At 41.3% G+C, this 27,625-nt stretch overlaps 1 protein-coding gene and 1 long non-coding RNA gene across 6 annotated transcripts in view; one reads left to right on the top strand and one right to left on the bottom strand.

Moving 5' to 3' along the window:
* Positions 1-27,625, bottom strand: part of LOC140201838 (anthrax toxin receptor 1-like) — a 281,124-nt gene that overhangs the window by 36,545 nt on the left and 216,954 nt on the right. For 2 of the 5 annotated variants that reach the window (XM_072266548.1, XM_072266550.1), the window contains exons 16-17: positions 24,118-24,288; positions 16,986-17,066 (exon numbers count right to left, since the gene is read on the bottom strand). In XM_072266548.1, the coding sequence (XP_072122649.1) occupies positions 16,986-17,066; positions 24,118-24,288 (252 nt within the window). Of the gene's footprint in view, positions 1-6,157; positions 6,697-6,722; positions 6,781-12,261; positions 12,835-16,985; positions 17,067-24,117; positions 24,289-27,625 lie in introns of those variants that run through there. The other 3 variants (XM_072266547.1, XM_072266552.1, XM_072266551.1) reach the window with 3 other exon arrangements.
* LOC140201839 (uncharacterized) lies at positions 22,077-24,707 on the top strand. Its single transcript, XR_011886971.1, has 3 exons — positions 22,077-22,165; positions 24,049-24,125; positions 24,247-24,707. It is a non-coding gene; the product is annotated as an uncharacterized lncRNA (long non-coding RNA).

Raw genomic sequence — 27,625 nt, 5'->3', positions numbered from 1 at the left:
AGTGACCACAATTCTTATCTCTTTCACCATAGCGCAGGAGAGGGACAGGAGCAGACAATTTGGGAAAACATTTAATTGGGGTAGGGGGAAATATGATACTATTAGGCAGGAACCTGGGAGCATATATTGGGAGCAGATGTTCTCAGGGAAATGCATGGCAGAAATGTGGCAGATGTTCAGGGAACATTTGCATGGCGTTCTGCATAGGTATGTTCCATTGAGGCAGGGAAAGGATGGTAGGGTTAAGGAACAATGGTGTACTCTACTGTGAAGATTAGAGATGCCTGGAGAGAGGAGTTGGGCATTGAATTATCTGAAGCTGCCTGGGATAGGTGTTTGTCTATGATACAGGCTTGCTCTGTTAACAGCAGGCACCAACTAATCCAGTTTAAAGTTGTCCACCGTCTCCATTACTCTAAATTTAGATTGCACAGGATTTACCCTTCTGTCTCGCCAATGTGTGATAGATGCCAAGGGACAGAAGCCACATTGTCACACACCTTTTGGTTTTGCCCATTACTGACTGGATTTTGGTCCAAAATATTCGACTGGTACTCAAAGGCCCATAAAAGATCCCTCCCCTTGGAAGCTGGTCTCGCTATATTTGGCTGCTCGCAATTTACTATTTGTTTCCCTGCAGCCATACAACAGTCTATTATGCTGGGGATGATTATTGCCAAAAGACTTACCTTGAGGGAATGGAAATCACCTTCTCCCCCTTCCTTTCGGAGATGGAAAGCTGATATAATCTCAGTCATACAGATGGAGAAACTTAGGTTCTTGAGAACCAATTCAATTAAAAAATTTTCGGCTATCTGGGATCCATTTCTTGCCCGCCTGGATGAGGCCGGGGGGCGGTTGTGCAATTTCCCCCCAGCTGATTTCTCATGACCCTCATTTGAGATTTAATGTTTAGTATTTTTGAGCACTTTGTACAATAGGCATCCCTCTAATGTTACGTCTTTTCTTTTGCTTATTTCTTTTTTATACATGTCTGAGCTGGTATGTTTTTGTTAATCTCATTGTTTTTTTTTTGAAAATTTTGAAAATAAAGTATTTAAAAAAAAGCAATTAAAAAAAAGAACCATGGTGTACAAGGAATGTAGAAAATCTAGTTAAGAAGAAAAGCTTATGAAAGGTTCAAGAAACTAGATATGGTTAGAGCTCTAGAAAATTACGAGGTTGCTAGGAAGGAGCTTAAGAATAAAATTCGGAGAACCAGAAGGGGCAATGAGAAGGCCTTGGTGGGCAGGATTAAGGAAAACCCCAAGGCATTCTAGAAGTACATGAAGAGCAAGAGGAAGAGCTATGTGAGAATAGGACCAATCAGGTGCAATAGTGGAAACGTTTGCATGGAGTCTGAGGAGGTAGTGGAGGTACTTAATGAATACTTTGCCTGCAACGTGCTGTAAATTTCAAAGTTCTGTGTTCTGTGTTTAGTATTTGTCCAGGTACCCCATTTGGGCTGGATGCTTTCCGTGGGTTCATCCTCCTAAGGATCCTCTCACCTCAGCCTCAGAGACTGAAATCACAGGGTCACTGGGAGCTATGGGATTTTGTGATGGTTCCTCCATGTTTTGATGGTCAAAGTGAGCAGAGAAGGCTCATTTGGAAGTGAAGCCCCATCGTCATCTATGTCACTTGCTTTCACTTTGTAAGAGGTGATATCATTCAAGCTTTGCCACAGCTGTCCAGTATCCTTCAGTGATTCAAGTTAAAAAGACAAATAAGATGATTGGTATTGTCAAACAACACAAAGGATGAAGGTACAGGAAGATGTAAAAAAAACAGTTCTTGGTTTTGACAAAAGGAATTCTGATTAAAAATGTAATCAAATCCCAAGTAAACTGAAGCAAGAAACACTCACAGGAATATTTGACTGCATCATTCAGGACAGTTCCCAGATGACCTGATATCAACTACAATGGCAGCTGTTAATAATGCAGGATCCAGAGAGAGTCAGGCAGAGAAAATGAAATTCAGATTAGCTAAATTAAAGTTAAATCTAGGGATTTAAATTCAAAAGCTACAACAGACTGTTTCATGGATTAATTTTCAAGGGATGGAATTCCAAACAAAGACCAAAGTCTTGTAGGGATTCATTCTCAACTAGAGGATTAGGAGAAAAGCTTGTCCCAATACTCACTGAGATCATACCTTCACTGCACACCCCTCAACATTCTCTGAAAATCGCAAACATGAGTGTTAGAAGACATCACTGTAAATCAAAGGTTAGAAGAGAGGAAAAACTCGGGAAAATTATCATCAAATGAAGTGATACTGAGCAAAGAGATGGATCTGAATTGATGCATCTCCAGGTCTAGAAAGATTTCATGTTTGTTCTTAAATGGGACCAGTGAGATAGTTGATATATTGGTTTTAAGTTTAAAAGTTCATTAAGATTCCAGGAAGGTTCATGAGATTGGGAAATTTCAAATTCACTTCAAAGATTAAAAAGCAAAGTACTAAATTTGATGATATAATGTAGGTAAGAAAGTAAATTGTAAAGCGAATACAAGGAAGCTACAAATGTGAGAGCACAAGAACTGGTAAATGGAGTTTAATGTGGGAAAATGTGAAATAGGAGAATTTAAAAAAATTCTCAAAATGGTGAAAGGCCGCACAGCTCAGAGATAGAGGAATCTGAGAGCTTCATGTTTACAAAAAGCTCATATGTAGGTGCAACATTTAATCAGCAAAGCTGACAGAATGTTGTTTATTACTACAGGGATTGAATATGCAAGTAGGTAGATTAATCTTCAGTTTTATAGAGCAATGGTGAGACTACTGGAGTACTGGGTATTATATTAGTTTCCTTGCTTAAATATTTCTGCTGTGTTGGAAGCAATTTAAAAGAGTTTCGTTAGACTAATACTTCGAATGGGCTGATTGTCTTATGAGGAAATGTTGATCAGGTTTCATGTGTTTAATCTTTTATCTATTTATTGACATACATATGCATCTGCTTGAATTTAGAAGGGTGAAACATGTAACATTCTGACAAATTGTTTGGGAAAGGGAATGTTTGAAATATTTGATTTCTGTGTCCCTGATTTGGTTTGTGGTGTTGTTTGTTGAGGAGAAACACAGATAATCTTTGTTTGAAAACTGAAATTCCAGCTCTAGTGCTATAAAATTATCAGGCAACATAGGGCAATATTTAAGTCATTAGTGAAATAATTACTTTGTGCAGAGGTTGTCAAAAGTTTGAAACTGTATGGGATTAATTGTTGGCATTAGCTACTAATGATGGTAAAATACAGAACTGAGAATGGTGGAAGCACTCACCAAGTCAGGCAGTATTTGTGGAATCATTAACATTTTGGGCCTGGGATCAGAAACTTTCATTGAACATGGAACAGTATAGCAACATAGAACAACATAGAACAGGAAGTACACATCCTTTTGGTCCAGGATGTTGTGCCAACTTTTTAACCTGCTCCAGGATCAATCTAATCCTTCCCTCCTAAATAACACTCCATTTTTCCATCATTCATATGCCTATCCAAAAGTCTTTAATGTATTTGCTCTACCACCACCCCGGGCAGCGCATTCCGTACATCCAGCATGGTCTGTGTAAAAGAAACCTGCATGATTTAAAATTTTACGCTTTATCCCTTGATAATTTTGTAACACTGGAGCTGAAATTTCCAGTCACCTTAAAATGCGGCTCCTTCATATTAGCCATTTCTGCCCTGGGACAAAGGTCCAGGTGGCCATTCTATCAATGCCTCTTATGACCTTATATACTGTATCTCTATCAAATCACCACTCATCCCCCTTCACTCCAAAAAGAAAAGCCCTAGCTTATTCAGTCTTTCCTCATAAGACATATTGTCTAATCCAGTTCTTTCATGTGGTGAATGGTCTTCGATCTAAAATGCTAACTTTACAGATTCATATATATTTGCCACATGTACATTGAAACATACAGTGAAATGGATCATTTGTGTTAACAACCAATACACCCAAGGATGTGCTGGGGACAGCTTGCAAGTGTCACTACATGTGTTCCAGCACCAAGAGTTTGTCCAGAGATTCCATCAGATCTGTCTATCATTTTCTGTTTTTATTTTGGCTTTCCAGCATTTGCAATTGTTAAATTGTCAATGAAAGGGGCGAAGGTGGGTACATGGATTAATACCACAGTCATGATCTCAGTCAATGGCAGGAAAGACTGAAGGTGACGTTATCCTCTTGTCCCTGTGAAAGGCAGGGTGAGATTGTAACCCACTATTTCTTCAGGGCATTATCATCTACTCTTAGGTGAAAGGCTGGAAACAAAAAAACTAGCTCATTGTCACCTTCTTAAGGACAGTTAGAGATAGGCAGTAAATGTTGGTCTTGTTGGCGATGCCTAGATGCCAAAAATGAACTTAAAAACATGTTATCAAATCTGTTGTGGCCCCTTTGGTAGCAACCCTGCCTTTGGCACAACTCAAATCCAGCTCAAGGACTTTTAGAATCTGAACTTATGGTTACACAACAGTATAGACCAACGACGGCTGATGTGGATCAATAGAGTTTCATTTATCAACATTACAAAAATGTACAGGTTTGCATTTAATATTGAGACTCATGTATATTTGTAAGACCTGTTAGGGGAGGGAAAAGTTAAACAAATGAGAGAAATTGCTGTACAGTTTGACAAGATGTAATACTTAGGCATGTCTGATATCCAAGATTGGCACAAAAGATTCTACGACACCAATTTGAAGCTATCCCTGTAGTTTTCAGTCAATAATTCTAAAGGTAGTTAAGCTAGAATATGCAGGTGATGCTAGTGTATATATACATTTGGAGACTAACACTGGTTGGGTGCACAGCTATGCAGTAATTGAAATGCTCCTGCTCACATAGCCTTTGTTGCTGTGCAGCTAGAATTTTCTTTTGTATAATGTTAATATAATTTTGAAATTATGTTAATATAATTCTGAAACTATGATACTATAATTTTTAAATCTGTCTATATAATTGTGATATGCTACCCTGTAATTAATCATGTTAATAAATATCATCCATAAATTTTCTAATTAATAAATGTACCACAATCTTTACTTTGAAACATTTTAGACCTTCATCATGCTTACATTGTCAGTGTTTCAAGTTACTATACTGATACAAATTGTAACAAGAAACACAGAATGGAAATCAGTATCTCATTGTTAATAAACCACCCACACACTGAACACCGGCACCATCTAGTCTAAACATTTTACTTTTGCCATTGTGCCTGTCAGTTGTTTTGACTGGCTGACATCATTTATTTGTGTTGTGAGTTGTAGTTTGTGTTTGCTTGATGTGCATATTACAAAAAAAATTAAGTGCCATGCAGTTTTCAGGTAGTGTAAACATTTTCTGCTCAGAGCAATGGTTGGTCCATGCAGCTGCAAAAATAATTGGAGGGAACATTGGAGACCAATCTCCTAGTTGTTGTTCTTTAATTCACTGAAGCCACTGAGAGGCGGGACCTCATACACATTTGTGAATGAAAGGTCTTCTACCAAGTTGTCCCAATATGCAACAATGTCTTCCAGCAATAAAGCTCCATGATGAAATCCTGGAGAACAAGGGTTGCTTCCCATTTCTCAGCAAAGGCTAACAACAAAGTGAAATTCATTGTTACCTTGACTGAAGCTAGATTTGAAGATGAAGACCTCAATCCTGCACCTCAGCAGCACAGTAGCATAGTGGTTAGCACAAAACTTTACAGTACCAATGACCCAGGTTCAATTCCCATCTCTGCCTGTAAGAGGTTCGTACATTCTCCCTGTGACCACATGGATTTCCTCCAGAAGCTCAGGTTTCCTCCCACAATTTGAATACATATTGGTTGGTAGGTTAATTGGTCATTGTAAATTGTCCCATAATTAAGCTAGGGTTAAATTGGGGTTTGCTGGATGGTGCAGCTCAAAGGGCCAGAGGGCCTATCCCATGCTGTAATCACGATAAATAAATAAGTGAACATTAATACCTATGATCTTCTATATGCTTCTGGGATTTGGACTACTGACATCAACCTCTTTAAAACAATGGAGGGATACCTCTAATGCTACCTCTGTCAGAGTCTCCAAATTCACTGAAAGAATAAAGAAGCTATGGTCAGTATTCTATCCCAGGCTAACATCTCAGAAATAGATTAGATTAGATTAGATTATGAGGACACGCAGTCCTCTTTTATTGTCATTTAGTAATGCATGCATTAAGAAATGATACAATATTCCTCCGGTGTGATATTACAGAAACACAGGACAGACCAAGACTGAAAAACTGACAAAAAACGCATAATTATAACATATAGTTACAACAATGCAAGCAATACCGTAACTTGATGAAGAACAGGCCATGGGCACGGTATAAAAAGTTCAAAGTCTCTCGAAAGTCCCACATCTCACGCAGACGGGAGAAGGAAGAAAACTCCCCCTGCCATGCACGACCACAGTCCGACTCTGAGTAGTCCGAAAACTTCGAGCCTCCGACCAGCCCTCCGACACCGAGCACCATCTCTGCCAAGCACTTCGACCCCAGCCCCGGCCGCCAGCAGCAGGCAAAGCCGAGGATTTTGGGGCCTTCCCTCCGGAGATTCTCGATCGCACAGTAGCAGCAGCAACGAATTGGGCATTTCAGAAGTTTCTCCAGATGTTCCTCCGTGCTTCTCACGTCTGTCTCCATCAAATCAGAATTGTGCACGGCATCCTACTTACAAATACGATATCATTTCACCGGAGAGCTGCATGCGCTGCGTCGCACCGTCATCTTCTCCTCCCGCCCGACTTAGACCTCAGAATTAGACCGCAATTATACTTAGCAAGCCTGATTGGACAGATTACATCATTCATGTTCCTTACCCGAGACTCATGAAATAATCTATTTCTAGTTAAGTCATAGGCAGAGATGAATAGATGACCAGAAAGATTTTCTAAAGAAAACTCCTTAAAAAATGCAACTCCCCTCCAAATTGTGAACCATTACCACCTAGAATGGAGAAAGAGCATTCAGGGGAGAACTGAACACCTAAAGCATGTGGAAGCTAAGATAAATGGCTGGAGGAGTGCAGCACCTCTCAAAATGCCTGTCTATTGGACCTCCAAGCACCTCTTATCCAACCAGTGGCAAAATCTCTAGGGCCCACGTTGGCTTCTGAAACTTCATTGGAAGCAAGTCACTGTTGACTGCCTAAGAATGAGAAAGAATTTCTAAAAGCAGATGAAGACACACGAGACAATTGGTGCTGGAATCTGCAGCAAAAATAAACTGATGGAGGAACTTAGTAGGTCCGGCACCATCTGTGGAATTGGAGGGATAGTCAGTGTTTGGGTCAAGACTGCATCGTAGCTGAGAATGTGGAAGGAGATAGTCAATATAAAGAGGTGATTGGGAAGGTGAAAGCAGGAGTTTTATACTGGCTCTCTCCTCTTGACACACAGTCCTGGTGAAACAGCACAGAGACAGAAACATTGACCATCCCTATGTCTCCAAAAACAGATCACCTAATTAATAACTCTTTTTTAGAAAGAGAAAATGTCAAACACTTCAAGCATTAACTCAGTTTCTCTTCCATGGATGCTACCTGACCTGCTGAGTGTTTCCAGCATTTACTGCTTTTTACCTCATCTTTCCAACACCTACAGTTTTTGTTGTTTTTAGATGTTCTTTAAATTCAAATTGATGGTTGAGTTTCTGATATATCATAGTGACCACATCTCTGAAATACTTTATTGACGACAAAGCATCAGAGATAGTGTGGAAATATAATTCTTTCTTGAGTTTATTTGTATGATATAGGCTGTGATTAAGGGAATCCCTATTGCCTCAATCATAAGTCTGAATGTTATAACCATATAACCATATAACAAATACAGCACGGAAACAGGTCATCTCGGCCCTTCTAGTCTGTGCCGAACGCTTATTCTCACCTAGTCCCACCGACCTGCACTCGGCCCATAACCCTCCATTCCTTTCTTGTCCATATAGCTATCCAATTTTACTTTAAATGATAATATCGAACCTGCCTCTACCACTTCTGCTGGAAGCTCGTTCCACACAGCTACCACTCTCTGAGTAAAGAAGTTCCCCCTCAAGTTACCCCTAAACTTTTGCCCCCTAACTCTCAACTCATGCCCTCTTGTTTGAATCTCCCTGACTCTCAATGGAAAAAGCCTATCCACGTCAAGTTAAACCTATCTATCCTCCTCATAATTTTAAATACCTCTATCAAGTCCCCCCTCAACCTTCTACGCTCCAATGAATAAAGACCCAACTTGTTCAACCTTTCTCAGTAACTTAGGTGCTGAAATCCAGGTAACATTCCAGTAAATCTTCTCTGTACTCTCTCTATTTAGCTGATATCTTTCCTATAATTTGGTGACCAGAACTGTACACAATACTCCAAATTTGGCCTTCCCAATGCCTTGTACAATTTTAACATTACATCCTAACTCCTACACTCAATGCTCTGATTTATAAAGGCCAGCATACCAAAAGCTTTCTTCACCACCTTCAGGGAACTATGCACCGTTATTCCGAGATCCCTCTGTCCTACTGCATTCTTCAATGCCCTACCATTTACCATGTATGCCCTATTTTGATTAGTCCTACCAAAATGTAGCACCTCACATTTATCAGCATTAAACTCCATCTGCCATCTTTCAGTCCACTCTTCTAACTGGCCTGAATCTCTCTGCAAGCTTTGAAAACCTACTTCATTATCCACAACACCACCTATCTTAGTATCATCTGCATACTTACTCGTCCAGATCATTAATGTATATGACAAACAACATTGGACCCAGTACAGATCCCTGAGGCACACCACTAGTCACTGGCCTCCAATCTGACAAACAGTTATCCACCACTATTCTCTGGCATCTCCCATCCAGCCACTGCTGAATCCATTTTACTACTTCAATATTAATACCTAATGATTGAACCTTCCTAACTAACCTTCCATGTGAATCCTTGTCAAAGGCCTTACTGAAGTCCATATAGACAACATCCACCGCTTTACCCTCGTCAACTTTCCTAGTCTTCAAAAAATTCAATAAGATTTGTCAAACATGACCTTCCACGCACAAATCCACATTGACTGTTCCTAATCAGACCCTGTCTATCCAGATAATTATATATATCATCTCTAAGAATGCTTTCCACCAATTTACCCACCACTGACGTCAAACTCACAGGCTGATAATTGCTAGGTTTACTCTTAGAACTCTTTTTAAACAATAGAACAACATGAACAATATGCCAGTTCTCCGGCACCATCCCCGTTTCTAATAACATTTGAAATATTCCTGTCAGAGCCCCTGTTAATGAATGATGAACAACCAAAGTGTGAAGAAAGTAACATTGAACTCTAAGTATAATAGTATAGGTGAAGAACAGAGAAACAGGCTACAAATAGATAGTTTTCAAATGAACAGCTTTAACTGGCACTCGGTCATTAAACTGAACAGTTTCCTTCTGTGATTTAGATCAACTGAAATCTTCCCTGAGGTTCATTAATGTTCCATTCACATCTTGAAGTTCTGTACTCAAAACTCAAGTTAAATAGACTCTTTACATCCTCACTGTCCATTTCTGTTAAAGAAATGGGATAACTACACACACTAGCCCATCCACTGAGCTGTTCCCATTTTAAGTACTCTTTATCGCATTATCTCATGTTCTTGTTGTTTATTGCTATTTTATTTATATTCACATTTGCACATTTCATTGTCTTCTGCACTCTAGTTGATCTTTCATTGATCCTGTTATAGTTACTATTTCTATAGATTGGCTGAGTATGCCCATAGGAAATGAATCTCAGGGTTGTAGATAATGACATATCGTCATGGTCCGGTCCGTGAAGTCCGGATTCTGGTTCACGGTCCGGTCCATTGTTCATTATTCCAGGTTTTCTGGTTTTCCCTTTTATCCGTTGGGTGCTCTAGTTGAGGCAGCTGATTCACATTTTGGGCTGGCTACATAAATAGCTCCTTGGTTCAGCTTCAGTTGCTGGACTGTTCCCTTCCCTTTTGCCTTGCCTGCGCCGCTGTCAAGTTCTACTGCTGGAGCTAGACTGGAGCCTTGCTGTGCCCAGATAAGGAACTGCCTCTCATTGTTTGGAACTGTCTCTGTGTCCATGCCTTTGCTAGGTAGGTCTGGCTGTTTGCTGCTACCTTGTGTTGGGAACTGTATCTATGTTCTGTATATGAGTCCCAGCCCTACAGCCTGTTCCCAAGGAAGGGTCCTGGCTCTGTGTTCCTGTTCTCCATCGACCAAGGCTCTGTGTTCCTGTCCTCCCTTGACCAAGGCTCTGTGTTTGTCTTGCCCAGGAGTGTCTTGTTCTGTCCTGTAGCCTTGCCTAGTCCTGTCTCCCAAGACCACATCATGTCTTCGCCTAGATCTGGAGTCCGAGCCCAAGTCAAGACCTAGGTTCTGGGTCCTTGTCCAGTCTCCACCTCGGAGTCCAAGCCCAGGCTCCTAGTTCCCAGTTCCTTGTCCTGGTCCTGCTTGCCTCGCCAATGACCTAGCCCAAGTCTGTGTTCTTGTCCCAGCTCTCTAGTCAAGTCCTGTTCCTAGTACTTCAGTGTCTGTGTCTTGCATTTGGGTCCACTCCCAGTGTCCCTGTTATGACATATATGTACTCTGCTAATAAAATTTACTTTGAACTTTGAACATTTGAAGCTTATCCTATCAATCTGTTCCTCTAATGAGAATAACACTAATCCAGGGCTATGTAAGTGGGTAGAGGACATTAGAGAAAGAGCGAAGTAATGTGCAAGTATAATGAAATGAAGGATGGGAAATGTCTTTTGCTCCAACCAGTCTGTGCCATAGATGTGTAATGCTTCCTGCATCATACAACATAGAACTCCCACCCATCCATATACATTTAATATTCTAGCTAACATAATTAAAAATATAACCTGGAATTTTTGTTGATTGCATTAAAGGAAAAAGTAATTGCACTAAAAGGAAAACTGAAGATGTTGCCTGGCCTAGATATGTCCAGTTAAAGGGAAGGATTGGCTAGGCTAGTATGATTTCCCTTTGTAACAGAGGGGTTAATAGGGACAAAACAATAAGGCAAAATAAAACCAAGGGACCACCTGCTGAGAGAAGATAACTGAACGAGGTAGATTTAAGGTAGAAGGACTAGTGGAGAACTGGGGATTTTAACCAAATGGCTGGTGGGGGAGAGGGAGGTGCAAGGGACAATTCAGCAGGTGGTGGGGTGGGGGAGGGTGAAGGGGTTTGAAACTTCCTTGCTGGTCAAGGAAAATGCTCCCAACATTTACAAATTATAGACGGACACTTGGTGCTCTCTAATTTTAAGGACAATTAACTGATAGTTGGGGGAGGGGGTCTAGTATCAATATTGCTCTTTTATGGACACATTGGACACAATTGACAGAATGACCTCTATCTTAATCTTGAAATGCATTATGGAATGCAAACCATTTGAAACTGTTTTTACAAGCTGATGACAGACTCAGCTGGAAGTTGGTTACATTCTTTCTTGTCGGAATAAGTTCATCTGCCTTCAGTGACTGTTCAAGCAGCCTGAACCATAGACAGATGACTCCCCGGGAATAAAAAAAACTAACCACCATCCAATCTAATTCTGCACTTACAGGAAATATAAATATGAGATCACTGCTCCTCTATTTATTCAATTTATAGAATTTCTTCACATCACCCTAGCCAAAACTTATCCTTTAAACAATATTGGTAAAACAGATTTCCAATTGCCATTTGGGGAGCTTGCCTTGCGTAGATTGCCTGCTATATTTCTTCCATGACAACATAAAAAAAACATAATTAAGTCAGCAGTTCAAAAATCTGAATCGGGTTTAATATCACTGGCATGTGTTGTGAAATTTTTTTGCGGCAGCAGTACAATGCAGTACACAGTAATAAAAACTGTACATTACAGTAAGAAGCACAATATATATTAAAATAAATTAAACAAGTAGTGCAAAAAGATGGAAAAAATACCGAGGAAGTGCTCATGGTTTCATTGTCCATTCAGAAATCTGACGGTGGAGGGGAAGAAGCTATTCCTGAAATGTTGACTGTGTGTTTTCAGGCTCCCATACCTCCACCTTGGTAGTGGCAATGAGAAGAGGGCATGTCCTGGGTGATGTGGCCCCTTAATGATGGATGCCATCTTTTTTGAGGCATCGCCTTTTGAAGGTGTCCTATAAGCTGGGGAGGCTAGGGCCTACAATGGAACTGGTTGAGTTTACAAATTTTGCAGCTTTTTCCAATCCCGTGCAGTGGCCTTCCCATACTAGACAGTGATGCAACCAGTTAGAATGCTCTCTGCAGTACATCTGTAGAAATTTGCGAGTGTCTTTGGTGACATACCAATTCTCTTCAAACTCCTAATGAACTATAGCCGCTGTTGTGCCTTCTTCGTAAATACATCATTATGTTGGACCACTCAGAGATGTGATACCCCTGCTCACCTTTTCCACTTCTGATCCCTCGACGATGACTGATGTGTGTTCCCTTAACTTACCCTTCCTGAAGTCCACAATCAATTTCTTGTTTTTACTGATGTTTAGTGCAAGCTGATGCTGCAACAACACTTAACCAGCTGATGTATCTTGGTCCTGTATGCTTCCTGTTACCACCTGAAATTCCCCCAACAGGAGTTGCATCATCGGCAAATTTATGGTTGTCATTTGAGTCCTGCCTAGCCACACAGTCATGGGTGTAGTGAGTAGAGCAGTGGGCTAAGCATGCATCCTTGAGGTATGCCAGTGTTGATTATCAGCAAGGAGGAGATGTCACTTCCCATCTGCACAGACCGGTCTCCTGGTGAGGAAGTCAAGGATCCAGTAGCTGAGGGAGGTACAGACACCCAGGTGTTGGAGCTTGTTGATTCAAAATGAGGGAATGAACACTGAACTGCAGTCAATAAACAGTTCTTGACATAAGTACAAGAGCCTCAGGACATGAACCACCAGGTTCAAGAACAGTTACTACCTCACAACAATCAGGCTCTTGAACAAAAGGGGATAACTACATTCAATTGCCCATTCACTGAAATGTTCCCACAACCAATGATCTCACTTTAAGATATCCTTATCTTGTTACTTCATGATCTTGTTATTTATTGCTATTTATTTATATTTGCATTTGCCTAGTTGTCTTCTGCTCTCTAATTGATCTTTCTTTGATCCTGTTATTGTTACTATTCTATAGATTTGCTCGCAGGAAAATGAATCTCAGGGTTCAACATGGTGACATGTATGTCCTTTGATAATAAATTACTTTGAACTATTGTCCAGGTGATGCAAAACACTATGAAGGTAGCAGGTCTTTTATACTTAAAGCAGTATAATAATTTCATTATTTTATAAACTTTGATTAATTCTCCACTGAATTTGTTTTGCTGTGAGTCTATTTAGCATTTTAAATGAGAAATGATTTGAATGGCCCTCCTTCTGTTAATGTCAGTCACTGAAAAGGAGAGACTAAGGTGAAAAAGGAGGACCTACTTTGAGGAAAATGGATCTCACTGGATGAAAAGGTGGTGGAGAGAGAAACCCCAACCATCTGAGTAACTGGTATGCCTAAAGTACTATGAACTGCAGCAGAACAGTGTGATATCTCTAAATAGCTAGAATGGATACAATGGGCTGAATGGACTTCTCTGCTATTTCACAAGTTCAAAATTGGGCACAGAATTCTGTCCAAGGAATAAGCATAGATAGATTTTGAAGAGCTTGTTTGTTTGGGTACATGAATAATATTAACAGACCGGTGAAACGTTGGTAGAATCTGAAGGCAGGTTTGAACACCCACATTCAACTTGCAAGTGGGCCAGCACTGGGAGTTAAGCTGCACAGATCGGAAATCTTCCAGCTCTGATACCCATTTCCTGCTGTGTTGGCCAGCCTGGAGGAAACTCTCCATTGATTGGGGTCTATTATGGATGTTGTGTCCTAATTGATTACATTTGATACACACGGCAGTATGCAAGATAGGGCAGTACGAGATGGAGAGTCAGATGTTGCCCGTGCAGCAGGCTCCCTTCTGCACACAGCAGATGAATCTAAAGGAATGGCAGAGACCGCTACAGTTTGGCACCAGTGGCATTGCAGGGGTTGCCATTCAGCATTGAACTCAACGTAGGACTCCCTTGGGGACTCCAACTCTAGGTTTACTCCCAAAGCTTTTTCCATGAGTGGGTATAACCACAAGGCTGCTGAGGTTTGAAATCTGAGTTTTCCTTCTCCTAAATGAGCTGCCAACCATGGCTGACGAGCCCCATCTGCCTGAAGTTGACAGAATTCAGGAACATTAATAAATCAGGTAACTGCAATAAATTTTGTCCCAGTGGAATTTTAAATTAGTATGTTAGGCGGTGTCTGACCCAAAGAAATTTTATACACCAAGGCAGCTGTCAGTGAAAAATGTCCTGTGTTGCAACTACAATGAAATGATTCCACCACCAAGTTTGGTAGGATACCTCGAGTGTAGCCTCAAATGTTGCATTACAAATAGTTTAGCAAATTTAATTGTAGCAAGACTAATATTAAAGTGTCTGTAAATCGATTTTAATTCCATTTCAAATATGCTGTTCAGTCCAGAAAAAAAATCCTTTCTCCATGTTTTCCCTGTTGATAATGATATGCCAGGATTCAGTTTCAGTAAGGTTTGTTAGGAACATTCCCTTGTTATGACAACATAAGCAGAGATTTGTTGCTATGGTGCCCTAGCCAGAGGGAAATCATCCTTCAGTCCTACCTCTGCCCCTAAAATCTCCAAACACATAAATAAATAAGCAGCTAACTACTTAATTCCACATCTTTCTGAACTTTTCTATTTATCCACCAGTACCGGAGATATCGACATGCGCTGTGTCCCTGATCGGGTGCTGACACACACTTGGATTCAGTCTGATCCGCTGCAAAGCTCGAATGGGAAATGTATCTGGCTTAAAGCCCAAACCTTCCAGGTTCTTAAAAGTACTCTTTGCTCCTTTTAAAGCCTGTAATAGAAGTTTTAGTTGACTACAGTTTTACAAAGGTAGATTTTACTCCACAGTTGTCTGGGTCCCTGGGAGAAAACTTCCTCTGTGAAGACAGTGGAAATGTTCTCCCTAGTTACTATCTACAATGAGATCAAAAACCTTCTCATGGGGCAGCAGATGTGACCTTGAGGTTGTTCATCTCTTTAAATCTTCATCCCATTCCCTGCCCCCACGTCTTGGCTTGCTATGTGGCTTGGCCGAAATTTGACAAGCTTGAGGAACAGAAACCGGTTTTTTGATTGTGTACTTTGAAATCTTCTGGATTGAGTTCAGCATGTCCATGTCTTTTAAGGTTTCATAACTTTGACTCTTTGCCAGAACTGGAAAGATTCAGTTGTCGTATCTTTGACCAAGTACTGGAAGATAGGGGAGTCATCTCTGCATTAATTGACCAGTAACCAGCAACTGAATATTACATCAGTTTCATACTTTGTTGGTGGAAAGTGCCCCAGCCCAATGCATGCTTCATCCAGAGAAGAGGGGAGATTTATTATGCATGAAAGTTCATGCCAGTGTCCCAATCAAATAGAAGATTAAGGTACAGGTTATATGTTTGCTCCTTTCCCTGAACCAAAGATCATCTCAATTTCATTCAAAATATGAAAGCGTTCATTCACTCAAAACCTACGGTTAAAGAAATCACTATTTAAGAATCTAGAATGTATAATCTGCCTGTCATAAAAGTTCAACAATTCTGGGCGTCTGGAGGGAACTAACACTAAACCAAATATCTTAAAACAGTACCTCTGGCGATTTTTCGATTGATCTGTGGAAAGACAGCAATTTTGACAAGACTGTCTGTAGAGTGCCTCATCAACCATTGACTCATTTCATACTTTCCATTTCCAACCCTACACTGGTTGGGCTATTGATGGATTTACAAGTAAGTTTCTCAATATTAAAAGCAATGCATGCCAATTATTGTTTTGTTTTGTACAAATAACCACTGGGACCTGTTCTTGCTCACAGCTCCACTTGGCTGAGCTTATGAAAACCATCTGTGGTTTTCCTCTTACTACATTATCAGTCAGCATTTAACTCACATGACTACTCTACTTTAAATGTTCCTACACTTTTGCAACTGTCCTCTGTTTACAACATCTCATGGAATTTATCTTTGTTATTCCCTTTCTTTCCTGGTAATATTGTTTTTGTTCCAGAGATACCAGTTGAAATGCAAATGATTACCTTCAACCAGATGACATTGACCACATTCGCCCACCAGACATCAACAAACTATTGATGACAAACTAGAGCCACATTCTGTCCTGTCTATATGAGCCTATACCTGTAGATGTATGCACACTAACGTGCTTGCTGCTGTCTTGTATGAGTCTTCAGGGTTGAAGACTTCCTGAGGAGGCAGCCTGGTGGATGCTCTTACATCTTTTGTCTGACTGCATTCTTTCTTTGGGTGCTCACAGACATCTCTGTTCTATCCTATGGTTAACCCTCAACCCTTGTCCTTCCCTTGTTATCTAATGTTGCCCATACATTGGACCCCTTGTGATGAGGGGTGAAAACCATTTCCAATGCAACTGTTAGTTCTGCAATAAAAGATTCCTGATTATTTCCTAATATTGGGAATCTTACACACTACAGCACTGCCAATATCATTATACTAGTTTCTGTCTGTTGGGAAAAAGTTTACAGTGTGCTTTCCATATATTTTTGACATTTCTTGTCCTTGATTTATTGGACAAGAGGAGAGTTTGTGGTGGCTACATTGCCTTCTATAGTCAAAGCCGATTAAGGGAACTTTCTCTGGCAGCAGTTGGCTAGGAAGAACTATCTGTAGTCTTAAATAGAAGTGACTAATCCAGAGGAAGAAGGTTCTTTTAACAAATGAACATGTTACATTAATCAGACTGCCATAATCCCAGAAAGATTCTTTCAGATAAGTAGACTTCATTGCTTTTTTTTTGGGGAGGAAACATTCAACATCATGCTCTACCTTGTCTCCAGGACGAGGGCGCATCACAGATACCCGATCGTAGCCTTTCCTCAGGAGAACCCACAGTGCATCTAACTTGCCCTGAAATTAACGGAAGAATCATTAGGGATGTTATTGTAAGGAAGAGAAACTTATTTAAATACTTCATTGTTCTATTTGTGTCTGTTCATTTTCCATAACTACTTCCATGTTCACTTTTACTGATTCCATAAACCTGTAAGATTTTTCTTCTTACAATGCATAACTTGATTGCTTACCCATTATCTTGAGTCATTATAGTTGACAGCAAAAGGTTTGTCCTTTGGATGGAGCCATTTAGTGAACAGGATGGTTTGAACTGTTGGAGCAGAGAGATGACGTGCTGGACAGGTCTTTATGATGGAGAAGTTCGAGAGAGTGGACAAGTAGAGATGATATTTCTACTTTGGACTAAACCAGACCTTAGTGTAAATTTAAGGCATTACTGCAAATCCAACAGAGAATTCAGGAGATATTTCTTTACCCATATGGTAATTAGAATGTAGTATGTATTACTGTAGGGAGTAGTTGTGGTAAATACTATAGATGTACTGTAGTTACTACCTGTTACACCGCTGGCATTTAGGGCAGCAATGAAGGTCCTACTCTCCATTGCTGTTTCCGTAACAATATTTTTTTGACCATTCAGGTTGTTATCCCTGAACTGAACTCCTGATCCTGGAGGACCAGTGGAACACTCTTAGTCTGGCCTCTACCTTTTGACCTGTTCGGCATGGTGAGCCTACGAAGAGCCAAAGCACAAGGCCCTGAATCCAGCTAACATAGCTCTCAAGGCCATTGAGGCACACGGGCTTCCACACCTTACAACAAAGTTGTGGTCCTCTTGGAGGAGCTTAGGGGGAAATTGCTTCAACATGTTAGCTAGATGAAGAACATTGAAAGAAGGCTTACATGCTGTATTAAAACAGAAATGGACCCATTAGGCAAAATGGACTCCATGATGTAAATGTTTACAGAAGCAGCACAGAGTTCACGTGCTATTCCATGCCACTATCTTGTGACACTTCAATTGGACCCAGTAGGGAAGCATCAGCTAATGAAACATTGCTATGTTGCCATGAAGTGCAGTTTGAGATACCTGACTTCCAGCTCACTGACTTTAAACAATCCATGACTGGCAACTGTGATTCTTGAAGCTCTGACGCTAAATCCTGCTCCCTTGATGTTCTCCCTCAGAAACCCACCTCCTCGACCAAGATTTTGCCAACCTTCTGATATATTAGACATTGATAAAGTATATTGGATAAAGCCCTTGCAAATTCTCTAGTTTCTTAAAGTCAATGTGTGGATTGAAGCTGCAGGTAGAATTTCCTTGGTAAACAGTGTAATGAGTTAGGAAATATTGGGTTTACATGGGCTGTGGGTGGAAAGATTTTAATGAAAAGGACCATATCAGAGATGCAAACTACATTTGGTCCTTTACAGCACTACCTAAGGCCCAGTCCTGAATGAATTCTCTTTCATTATAAGGTAAGAGAGGGAAAAGAGATGTTTGCCAGATGTTCAATTTCATTCACAGCTCTTCCGTGAGTGAAGCAGTCCAAACCATCCGCAGCAGACTATGACTACATTCAGACATAGGCTGATTAGTGAAAGTGACAGTAGTGGTACGGACATGGGAAGAATAACTATCTCCAACAAGAGAGAGTCAGAAATGCTGTGAGTCAGCTCTTTGGGCTCCAAAACCTATTTCATTCAGTGTAATGCACAAATTGGGAATGAGGGAGCATCCTCTCTCCAAACCTTACCCTGAAGATACACACTCAATGTTTTGGGAACAGCTTCTTCCCCTCTGCCATCAGATTTCTGAACTCATAAACACCACCTTGCCTTTCCTCTTTTGCACCATTTTTTTGGTAACTTATAGTAATTTTTATATTTTTTGCACTGTAGGGCTGTCACTAAACAGGAAATTTCACAACATGTGTCAGTGTTGGTGCGTGGCCAAGTGGTTAAGTCTAGTGATCTGAAGGTCGCTAGTTCGAGCCTTGGCTGAGGCAGCGTGTTGTGTCCTTGAGCAAGGCACTTAACCACACATTACTCTGCGACAACACCGGTGCCAAGCTGTATCGGCCCTAGTGTCCTTCCCTTGGACAACATCGGTGGCGTGGCGAGGGGAGACTTGCAGCATGGGCAACCGCCGGTCTTCCATACAACCTTGCCCAGGTCTGCACCCTGGAAACCTTCCAAGGCGCAAATCCATGGTCTCACGAGACTAATGGATGCCTTAAAAAAAAAAACGTCAGTGATAACAAACCTGATTCTGACTCTGAAAACCTGATTCTGGCTCTGATTCCAAATCCTCAAGAAGTTCAGCTCCTCCTGGATAAATTGGCTTGCTTGAGCAGCATCTCATCTAGCATGCTAAACATTCCTTCCCTTTATTTCTGCTGTGCAGTGGCTGTAATGTGTACTGTTTACAAACTGTTCTGAAGTAACTCTCTAAACCACAATTTCTAAAAAGGAAAACAAGGACAGCAGTCAAGTGTAATATCACTTACATCTACCCCTCCAAATCAAACACCAGCCTAACTTGGAAATACAGACCCTCATTGTTATTGGGTCAAGACCCTGGAACTAACTGCGTAATTGTGCTATGTAAGCACCTCACGAGGATGATTGCAGGCTTCTGACTGCCACCATTTCAAGCATTTATATTTCCCTCCTACTTGTTGGTCTCCCTGTACAACACAGATGCTAGACAGGTATCACACTTTCAAATCTTTGGCTGTAAGTTTCCCAAAGCCTCAGTCAGCACTCCAGGTTTTTGCCAGAATTAAAGCTAAAATGACCATAGGTAAACTGCAAAGTGTCAAGTCAACATATTGCCACCTCATGGGTCAACCACTGTTATGGCACTGTTTCATCTCCACAGGATTCTTGGAAATGCACAACCGAAAAGATCTCCTTCATTTCCACATCAGGGCAGTTGAGCAAGAAAGAAACACATTTTTTTTTTTTGTCACAATATGTCTTTTGAGGAGAAATCCTCTGAATTTTCTCATGGTTATGCAGACAAAGGAAGGGTCTTGGCCCGAAAAGTCAACTCCATGGATGCTGCCTGACCTGCTGAGTTCCTCCAGCATTTTGTGTGTGTTGCTTTGGATTAACAGCATCTGCAGACTTTCTTGTGTTTATGATTAGCTACAACTTTTTCTGTTCAACCTATGAAGATCAAGTGAATTGGTCTTTGCTGGGAAAATGAGAAATCTTATTACTTTGATCTGTTTCACGTTTCTCGTCAGTCTCATTAAGAGGACTTTTGTTGACCTTCAACCTGTTGTCTCCTGCTAACAGCACATAGCACTGAGGGAGTTTATCTGTCTTGCAGCCATTGGCTTCAGGCAAAGTGTTATACTAAATCAACAGATTTGGCATTTTATTTCCAAAAGTAATCACCCAAATCAGACAACACACATCAAAGTTGCTGGTGAACGCAGCAGGCCAGGCAGCATCTGCAGGAAGAGGTGCAGTCGACGTTTCAGGCCGAGACCCTTCGTCAGGACTAACTGAAGGAAGAAATCAGAAACAGGTTTATTATCGCTTACATATGTCATGTTTTGTGGCAGTGGTACGGTGCAATACACAAAAAAGATGATAAATTACTATAAGTAGTGCAAAATACAGAAGAAGTGTTTATATGTTTATGGTCCGTTCAGAAATCTAATGACAGAAGGGAAGAAGCTGTTCCTAAAATGTTGAATGTGTGTCTTCACGCTCCTATATCTCCTCTCTGATGGTTGCAACAAGAAGAGGGCATTTCCTGTGGGGGTCCTTAATAATTGATGCCACCTTTTTTCGAGGCAGCACCTTTGGAAGATGTCCTCGATGTTGGGGAGACTAGTGCCATGATAGATTTGGCTGAGCTTACAGCCCTCTGCAGCTTTATTCCAACTCTGTGCAGTGCCTCCCCACCCCATACCAGATGGTGATGCAACCAGTGAGAATGCTCTCCAAGGTAAATCTGTAGAAATTTGTTCTTTAAACCCTTTAAATTTATAACCATTTGCATCTTAGATGGTTTACTGTATATTCACTTACCTAATATGTACATGATTAGCTGCATCAGAATTCATTGCTGACTTCAAACTCTCTGTGCAAAGGTGCTAAAGGGCCATGTATTTTAAAAGCAGCAATCCTTGTGTGTCATCATCATCATTATGTGCCTTGTTGTATGATAGTCATACTTTATTGATCCTGGGGGAAATTGGTTTTCGTTACAGTTGCACCATAAATGTGGACGATCATGGTCTACATTTACAATGATTGTTCTTGTCAGATTTTTCGACAGAAGTGAGTTTGCTACTGCCGCCTTCTGGGCAGTGTCTTTACAAGACAGGAGACCCTAGGCACTGTCAATACTCGTCAGAGATTGCCTGTCTGGCAATCAGGGTCACGTAACTAGGACTTGTGATATGTACCAGCTGCTCATAAAACTATCCACCACCTGCTCCCGTGGGTTTACGTGACCCTGATCGGGAGTGGGGTTGGAGGGGCTAAGCAGATGCTACACCTTGCCCAAGGGTGACCTGCAGGCTGGCAGAGGGAAGGCGCACCTTATACCAACTTTGGTTGAAATGTATCTCCACCCTGCCAGCCACATTATGTATACTTCCCTCACTTTCTAGAAGTACTGGCTTCAATGAATATTATGAATCTTGGATACCACAGATATCATAATATGTCAACCTTGCTCACATGTCATTATTGGGTTTATTTCTATTTTCAGTAAGTCTATTTATTACATTGGATATACGAAGCGGAAATTAGCACTTTCCGCACTTTTCAACTTGCCCATGTTGAAGTTAACACTTCTGCCAACCTCGCTTATAATTTCATCAGCATTTCCTTCTAACCCTTGAGAGTTTACATGACCTCTCATTAAAGGCATTCATTCTGTTAATACATTTCTTCTTAATGGCATTGAGTTAAACATTCCTAACTGTTCTTTGGGTTAATATTTTATTGAATTCCCTATTAGTCTAATGGATAACTAGCTAATGTTATTGATCACTTAATTTTGGTCTTTCCCTCCAGGGTGCAGATCTAGTTTCTTGCTGATGTCACTGACTCAAGCACCTCAGGAGACTGAGATATTGAGATAGCAGGTGGTGTGCGCTGCTGTCTCTCTCTTTTTGATGGTAAGTGAGAACCTGTCGGTCCTCATGTCAGGGGAACTCGGAGAAGCAATGCATAAGATTGCAGCGTTGAAACAGCGAGTTGCTGGCCTCCCATGCTCATTGTTGCAGGAGCGATTCCTCTCTCCCTCAGAGCCTGTCTGAGATACCAAAATGTTGGGATGGACTGTAGTTTTGATGGACTCTAGATCAAGGTCTCTTTGGAGGCCTTTGCTGTTGATTGCATGGTGGGCAGAGGGGAATCGGTGATTTTGCTGGTACAAGCGGCGGGAGGGGGAGGTTGATGCTTGTGTGTGGGAGGGGGGCTTTCGGGTTCATGTGTTTCTGTCATTCATTCTTTGGGGTTTCTTGTTTTGTGGATGTCTGTGAACAGTAAGATTTTCAGGTTGTATACTGCATACATTCTCTGATATTAAATTGAACGATTAAATCACTGAAGTGGGAACAAGGTGATGCTAGCCTTTCTTAATGTACCCCTCACAGGGCATTGTTTATCGTTCCTCTCCCTGCCTTATGGTGCGTCAGGCGGCAGTCTCTGCTGTTTCCTTAGCACTTGTCTGTTCTTTACGATGTTGAGTTGCTAGCTCATAGCCCAACCCAGCATGGATGGAAAGCATGCACGGAGCTGGTCAGAATCAAACCCAAGACCAGTTGCCTCGAAGAGTGGTGGGGTCACTACATTACTGGCCAACCAACAGTGCATATCGACTGGCAAATAAATCACCATTGTCATTTGCCTGAAGAAAATTGTTCAGTCCTTCATATAATTTCTGTGATTAATAAACATAATTTATTCAGTAGACGTCAGTGAAGCTGAAAACAGCAGAAGAAAAAAAATCTGCACCAATTAAGAATTGGCTTTCGAATAGCTGTGTTCACACTTGCTTGCTTGCGATATGAGCCTTGATGGCAAACCTAACATTTCTTGCCCCTTTGCAATTGTGCTTTAGAGAGCAGTTAAGAGTCAACCATATTAGTGAACCCCACAACATTTTGAGATGGAACCTTTTACCTGACCTGATCCAAAGGAACTCCAGCCCCATGCAACAATGTGCCCGATTGTCTCAGTAATCCAGGGGCTTGAACTAATAATCTGGTGACAAGATGTACAATTCTACCATGGCAGGTGGGGAATTCAAATTCAGAAAATTAAATAAACCAGGAATAAAATGTTTGTTTGGACCACTGGATTGTTATATAACTTTCACAAATAATACTTAAGGAACTAAGTCAGTAATCACCCAAACTGGCCTATACAGTAATATGCAAAAGTCTTAGGTGCATAGATATAGCTAGGATGTCTAAGATTTTTGCACAGTACTGTAGTAATTTTATGTATTACACTGTACTGCTGCCACAACCAAAAACAAATTTCATGACAAATGTGAGTGATACTAAACCTGATTCTGATGTGGGTCTCTATTGGGACTGAGTGTGGGAGGGCAGCAGGGAGAGGGGAATCATGGTTAGGAATGGGGGAAGGGAGTGGGAAGCACCAGAAAGATATTCTGTAAAGATCAATACACCAGTTGTTTGGAATCAAATGACTTTGCCTGGTGTCTCAGGGCTGGGTGTGTCTGCAATTGCACCACCTCCTGCCCGGCACTCCTTCTTTGCCACCTGCCTCAAACCCTTCCCACAGTGCTCTATCTCACCATGCCCAATATCCTTTGCTCCCACCAAAGTTACAAACTCGCACTCCACTCCACATTGACAAACACAGTACCGTGCAAGGTCATAGGTAACCTATCCATATATGTGTGCGTAAGACTTTTGCATAGTACCGTATATTAGATTGTAGCAGATGTGGTGACTCTGAATTAACTGCTGTAATGGACAAACAAGTCACTCAGTTCAAGAATGAACATTAAATTCTGACCTTGCAGAAACACTAACATCCAATGAACAGAAAACCACAGCTGTTATCAGAAAATCCAGTGTGCAATGATTGTTACCTTGATTGGTGAGTACCATTTTCTTGGAGAGTTCAACTTGCGACCCACGTTATTGTTGTGCATTCCTGCCTCTGAGAACTCATATTCCTGTTCTGGCATTTTGACTCTGGCATTTTTGGCTTTTTCCAGTTTGGCACCCTCTTCAGTTGATCCCTTCTCGCCCCATCGAACCTAGAAAATGTTATATACAATATGAAAATAAATCCTACTGTGGAACATCGCTGGAGAATAATGTCAGTGAAAGTCAGGTTGGAAATGGGAAGAGAGAGCTGCTGGAAAGTTGGACATGGACGAATTGGAAAATAATTTAGCAAAGTAATTAATGGCTCTGGAAAACAAGATCCATCTATTGCTTAGGGACAATAGGGAAATAGGTAAGAGCAAATACAATGGAAACATGTAAGTCACCTCTTGTCTGTGTCATTCGTTAGATCACTGCCTCCAATTCATTTTTCTGCCTGATTCCCAATTAGAATCATGAAGGTTATTGCAGCATCACTGTGGATATTAAAATCATTAGGCTCCTGCAGTTAAGACTCTTCATTTAAATACTTCTGCACTGTCAAATACAAATGGGAGGTTTTTTTTATTAAACAAATGGCAAAGCTAGTAATTTTATTGCCCAATAGTGGGAGATTAGGATTAGGTGGAAACAACAGTATTAAAACTAAAACCCAGATCTACTCTCAATCTGGCTGGCTGCTACAGAACAAATCCTGAGCATGGGAATCTGGTTCTGATGTTGAATTCAACAGATCTTGCTAACTGCCATGCTAGTGTTGTCTGGTTTGTGGATATCCCCACTAGTTTCAACCATGGGGAGTTAATCTGTTGTAACAGAAGTGGTGGAACAGTGGTGGTTTCTCAGTCAGGCAAAGCATGCTGCATAGTCATCCTGAGCTAGAGAAGGCCGAATAAGGTCACATATTATGCTTTGTTTTAGTGTGGACCAGAAAAAGTTACAGGCATTTATCTTGGTGCAATGCTATTACCGTGACAGTGATCAGCGATTGGGGCTCAATATCTGTTGCTCGCTGTAAGGAGTTTGCATATCGTCCTCGTAACCACATGGATTTTGTCCAGATGCTCCAGTTTTCTTCCACCTTCCAAAGATGTACTGGTTAAGGGTGGTAAGTTGTGGGCATGCTATGTTGGTGTTGGTACTTGCGGGCTGCCCCCAGCATATATTTGGACTGTTAGTCACTGACGCAAATGATGCATTTTATTTATTTATTTATTTATGGTATATGTGTGTGTTGCCAGCTAAGCCAGCATTTATTGAACACCTACGCTCTGTCCGCCAGAGAAGCAGGGTCTCCCAGTGGCCACACATTTTAATTCCACGTCCCATTCCCATTCTGATATGTCTGTCCACAGCCTCCTCTACTGTCAAGATGAAGCCACACTCAGGTTGGAGGAACAACACCTTGTATTCCATCTGGGTAGCCTCCAACATGATGGCATGAACATTGACTTCTTTAACTTCCTTTAATGCCCCAACTCCCCTTTGTATTGCATCTGTTATTTATTATTATTTTTTTAAATATTTATTTCTCTCTCTCCTTTTTCTCCCTCTGTCCCTCTCACTATGCTCCTTGCCCATCCTCTGGGCTTCCCCCCTCCCCCTTTCTTTCTCTCTAGGCATCCCGTCCCATGATCCTCTCATATCCCTTTTGCCAATCAACTTTCCAGCTCTTAGCTCTATCCCTCCCTCTCCTGTCTTCTCTTATCACTGAGGATCTCCTCCTCCCCCTCCCACCTTCAAATCTCTTACTATCTCTTCTTTCAGTTAGTCCTGACGAAGGGTCTCGGCCCAAAACATCGACTGTACCTCTTCCTATAGATGCTACATGGCCTGCTGCATTCACCAGCAACTTTGATGTGTGTTGCTTGAAATTCCAGCATCTGCAGATTTCCTCGTGTTTGCATTTATTGCCCATCCCTGGTTACCCTTAAGAAGGTGATAAACTGCCTTCTTGTATCGCTGTAGTCCCTGAGGTGTAGGTACATCCACCCTGCTGTTCAAGGTATGCCTAATGTTTCAATGTACATGCGATAGTAAAAAAAATCTCAATAATCTCTTTAGATTTAAAAAGAAATCATCAGGGGTCACAAAGGTAATCTTGCTTTGTGTTAGGTACTTCTCCTCAACTGTTCTGAGGGCTGAGTGTTAATTTGCTTCACTTGTGCATTTCTGCCACTGCTGTCTTACTGGACTTCCATCATCTTAATGGTTTTCCAGTTGTGGAGACTGAACGGCATACCTAGTGCTGGTAAATGACTAAAGCAAGGCCATGGAGCTATTTGCAAACAGAGTCTCACAGAAATAGCTCTGAAATATGTGTCATTTATTGGATTGCTTGTGGACATTTCTCATTTGCAGGGGTTTCCAACATGGGGTCCACGAAACCTTCAGTTAATGGTAGAGGTCCAAGGCATAAACAAGGTCAGGAACCCCTGCTTTAAGGATTGTATTATGTGACCAAGTGTTTGCTCTGTTTCAAAAGTACGTAGTGTGAAAACTTCCACTGCCTCTGTGGAACTACTACAAATGTACTTGCTACTTGAAGGTTATTTGTTGATAATTTGAATCACCAACTATTTTCCACTGGTCAGTGTTACTAGTACAGTAGGCACAAAATAATCTGCAGATGCTGGGGTCAAAGCAACATTCACAAGCCTCCTCTACTGCCATGATGAGGCTAAACTCAGGTTGGAGGAGCAACACCTTATATACCGTCTAGGTAGTCTCCAGCCCCTTGGTGTGAACATAGAATTTTCACCTTCTGGTAATTCCCTCTCCCTCCCTTCCCCTAATCCTATGTCACTCTGCCCCTTCCCCCAGCTGCCTATCACCTCCCTCACAGTTCTACTACCCATTGTGTTTTCCCCTATTCCTTCTTCACCTTTCCTGCCTATCACCTCCCTGCTTCCCCTCCCCCACCCCTCTATCTTTCCCCTTACTGGTTTTTCACCTGGAACCTACCAGCCTCTTCCTTCCCACCCTCCCCCCACCTTCTTTATAGGGCCTCTGCCCCTTCCCTCTACAGTCCTGACGAAGGGTTCCAGCCCGAAACATCGACCGATCTTTTCCACGGATGCTGCCCGACCTGCTGAGTTCCTCCAGTGTGTCGAGTGTTGCTTTGACCCCAGCATCTGCAGATTATTTTCCACTGGTCAGTGTTACTAGGACAGTAGAGTTTTCTGGTTAGCTGTTGTGCCATTAACATTAATCAGCAGTTTAGTGAGGATGTTCTGACTCTGTATTCCAACAATCATTGCCTCCAGAGAATTACTGGAGGGAACTAAAATAAAATGCAATAATGAATACTGACTGGTACCCGATCAGAGTTTCAATTATTGTTTCAGACTTGGAGGAAGTTAAATTCTCTTTAGCCAATTTACAATAGTCATCCAGAGTTGACTGAGAAATTTCAAGAAAAATGGAAACAATGAGAGTGGAGAGGAGGAAAGTGAGTATAGGAAAAGGGGTTTAGGCGACTAAATA

This window comes from Mobula birostris, chromosome 8, assembly GCF_030028105.1.
Source record: "Mobula birostris isolate sMobBir1 chromosome 8, sMobBir1.hap1, whole genome shotgun sequence".
NCBI classification, from domain to species: Eukaryota; Metazoa; Chordata; class Chondrichthyes; order Myliobatiformes; family Myliobatidae; genus Mobula; species Mobula birostris.
The sequence above is the reverse complement of the archived record's forward strand: the minus strand, read 5'-3'. Positions and strand labels throughout refer to the sequence as shown.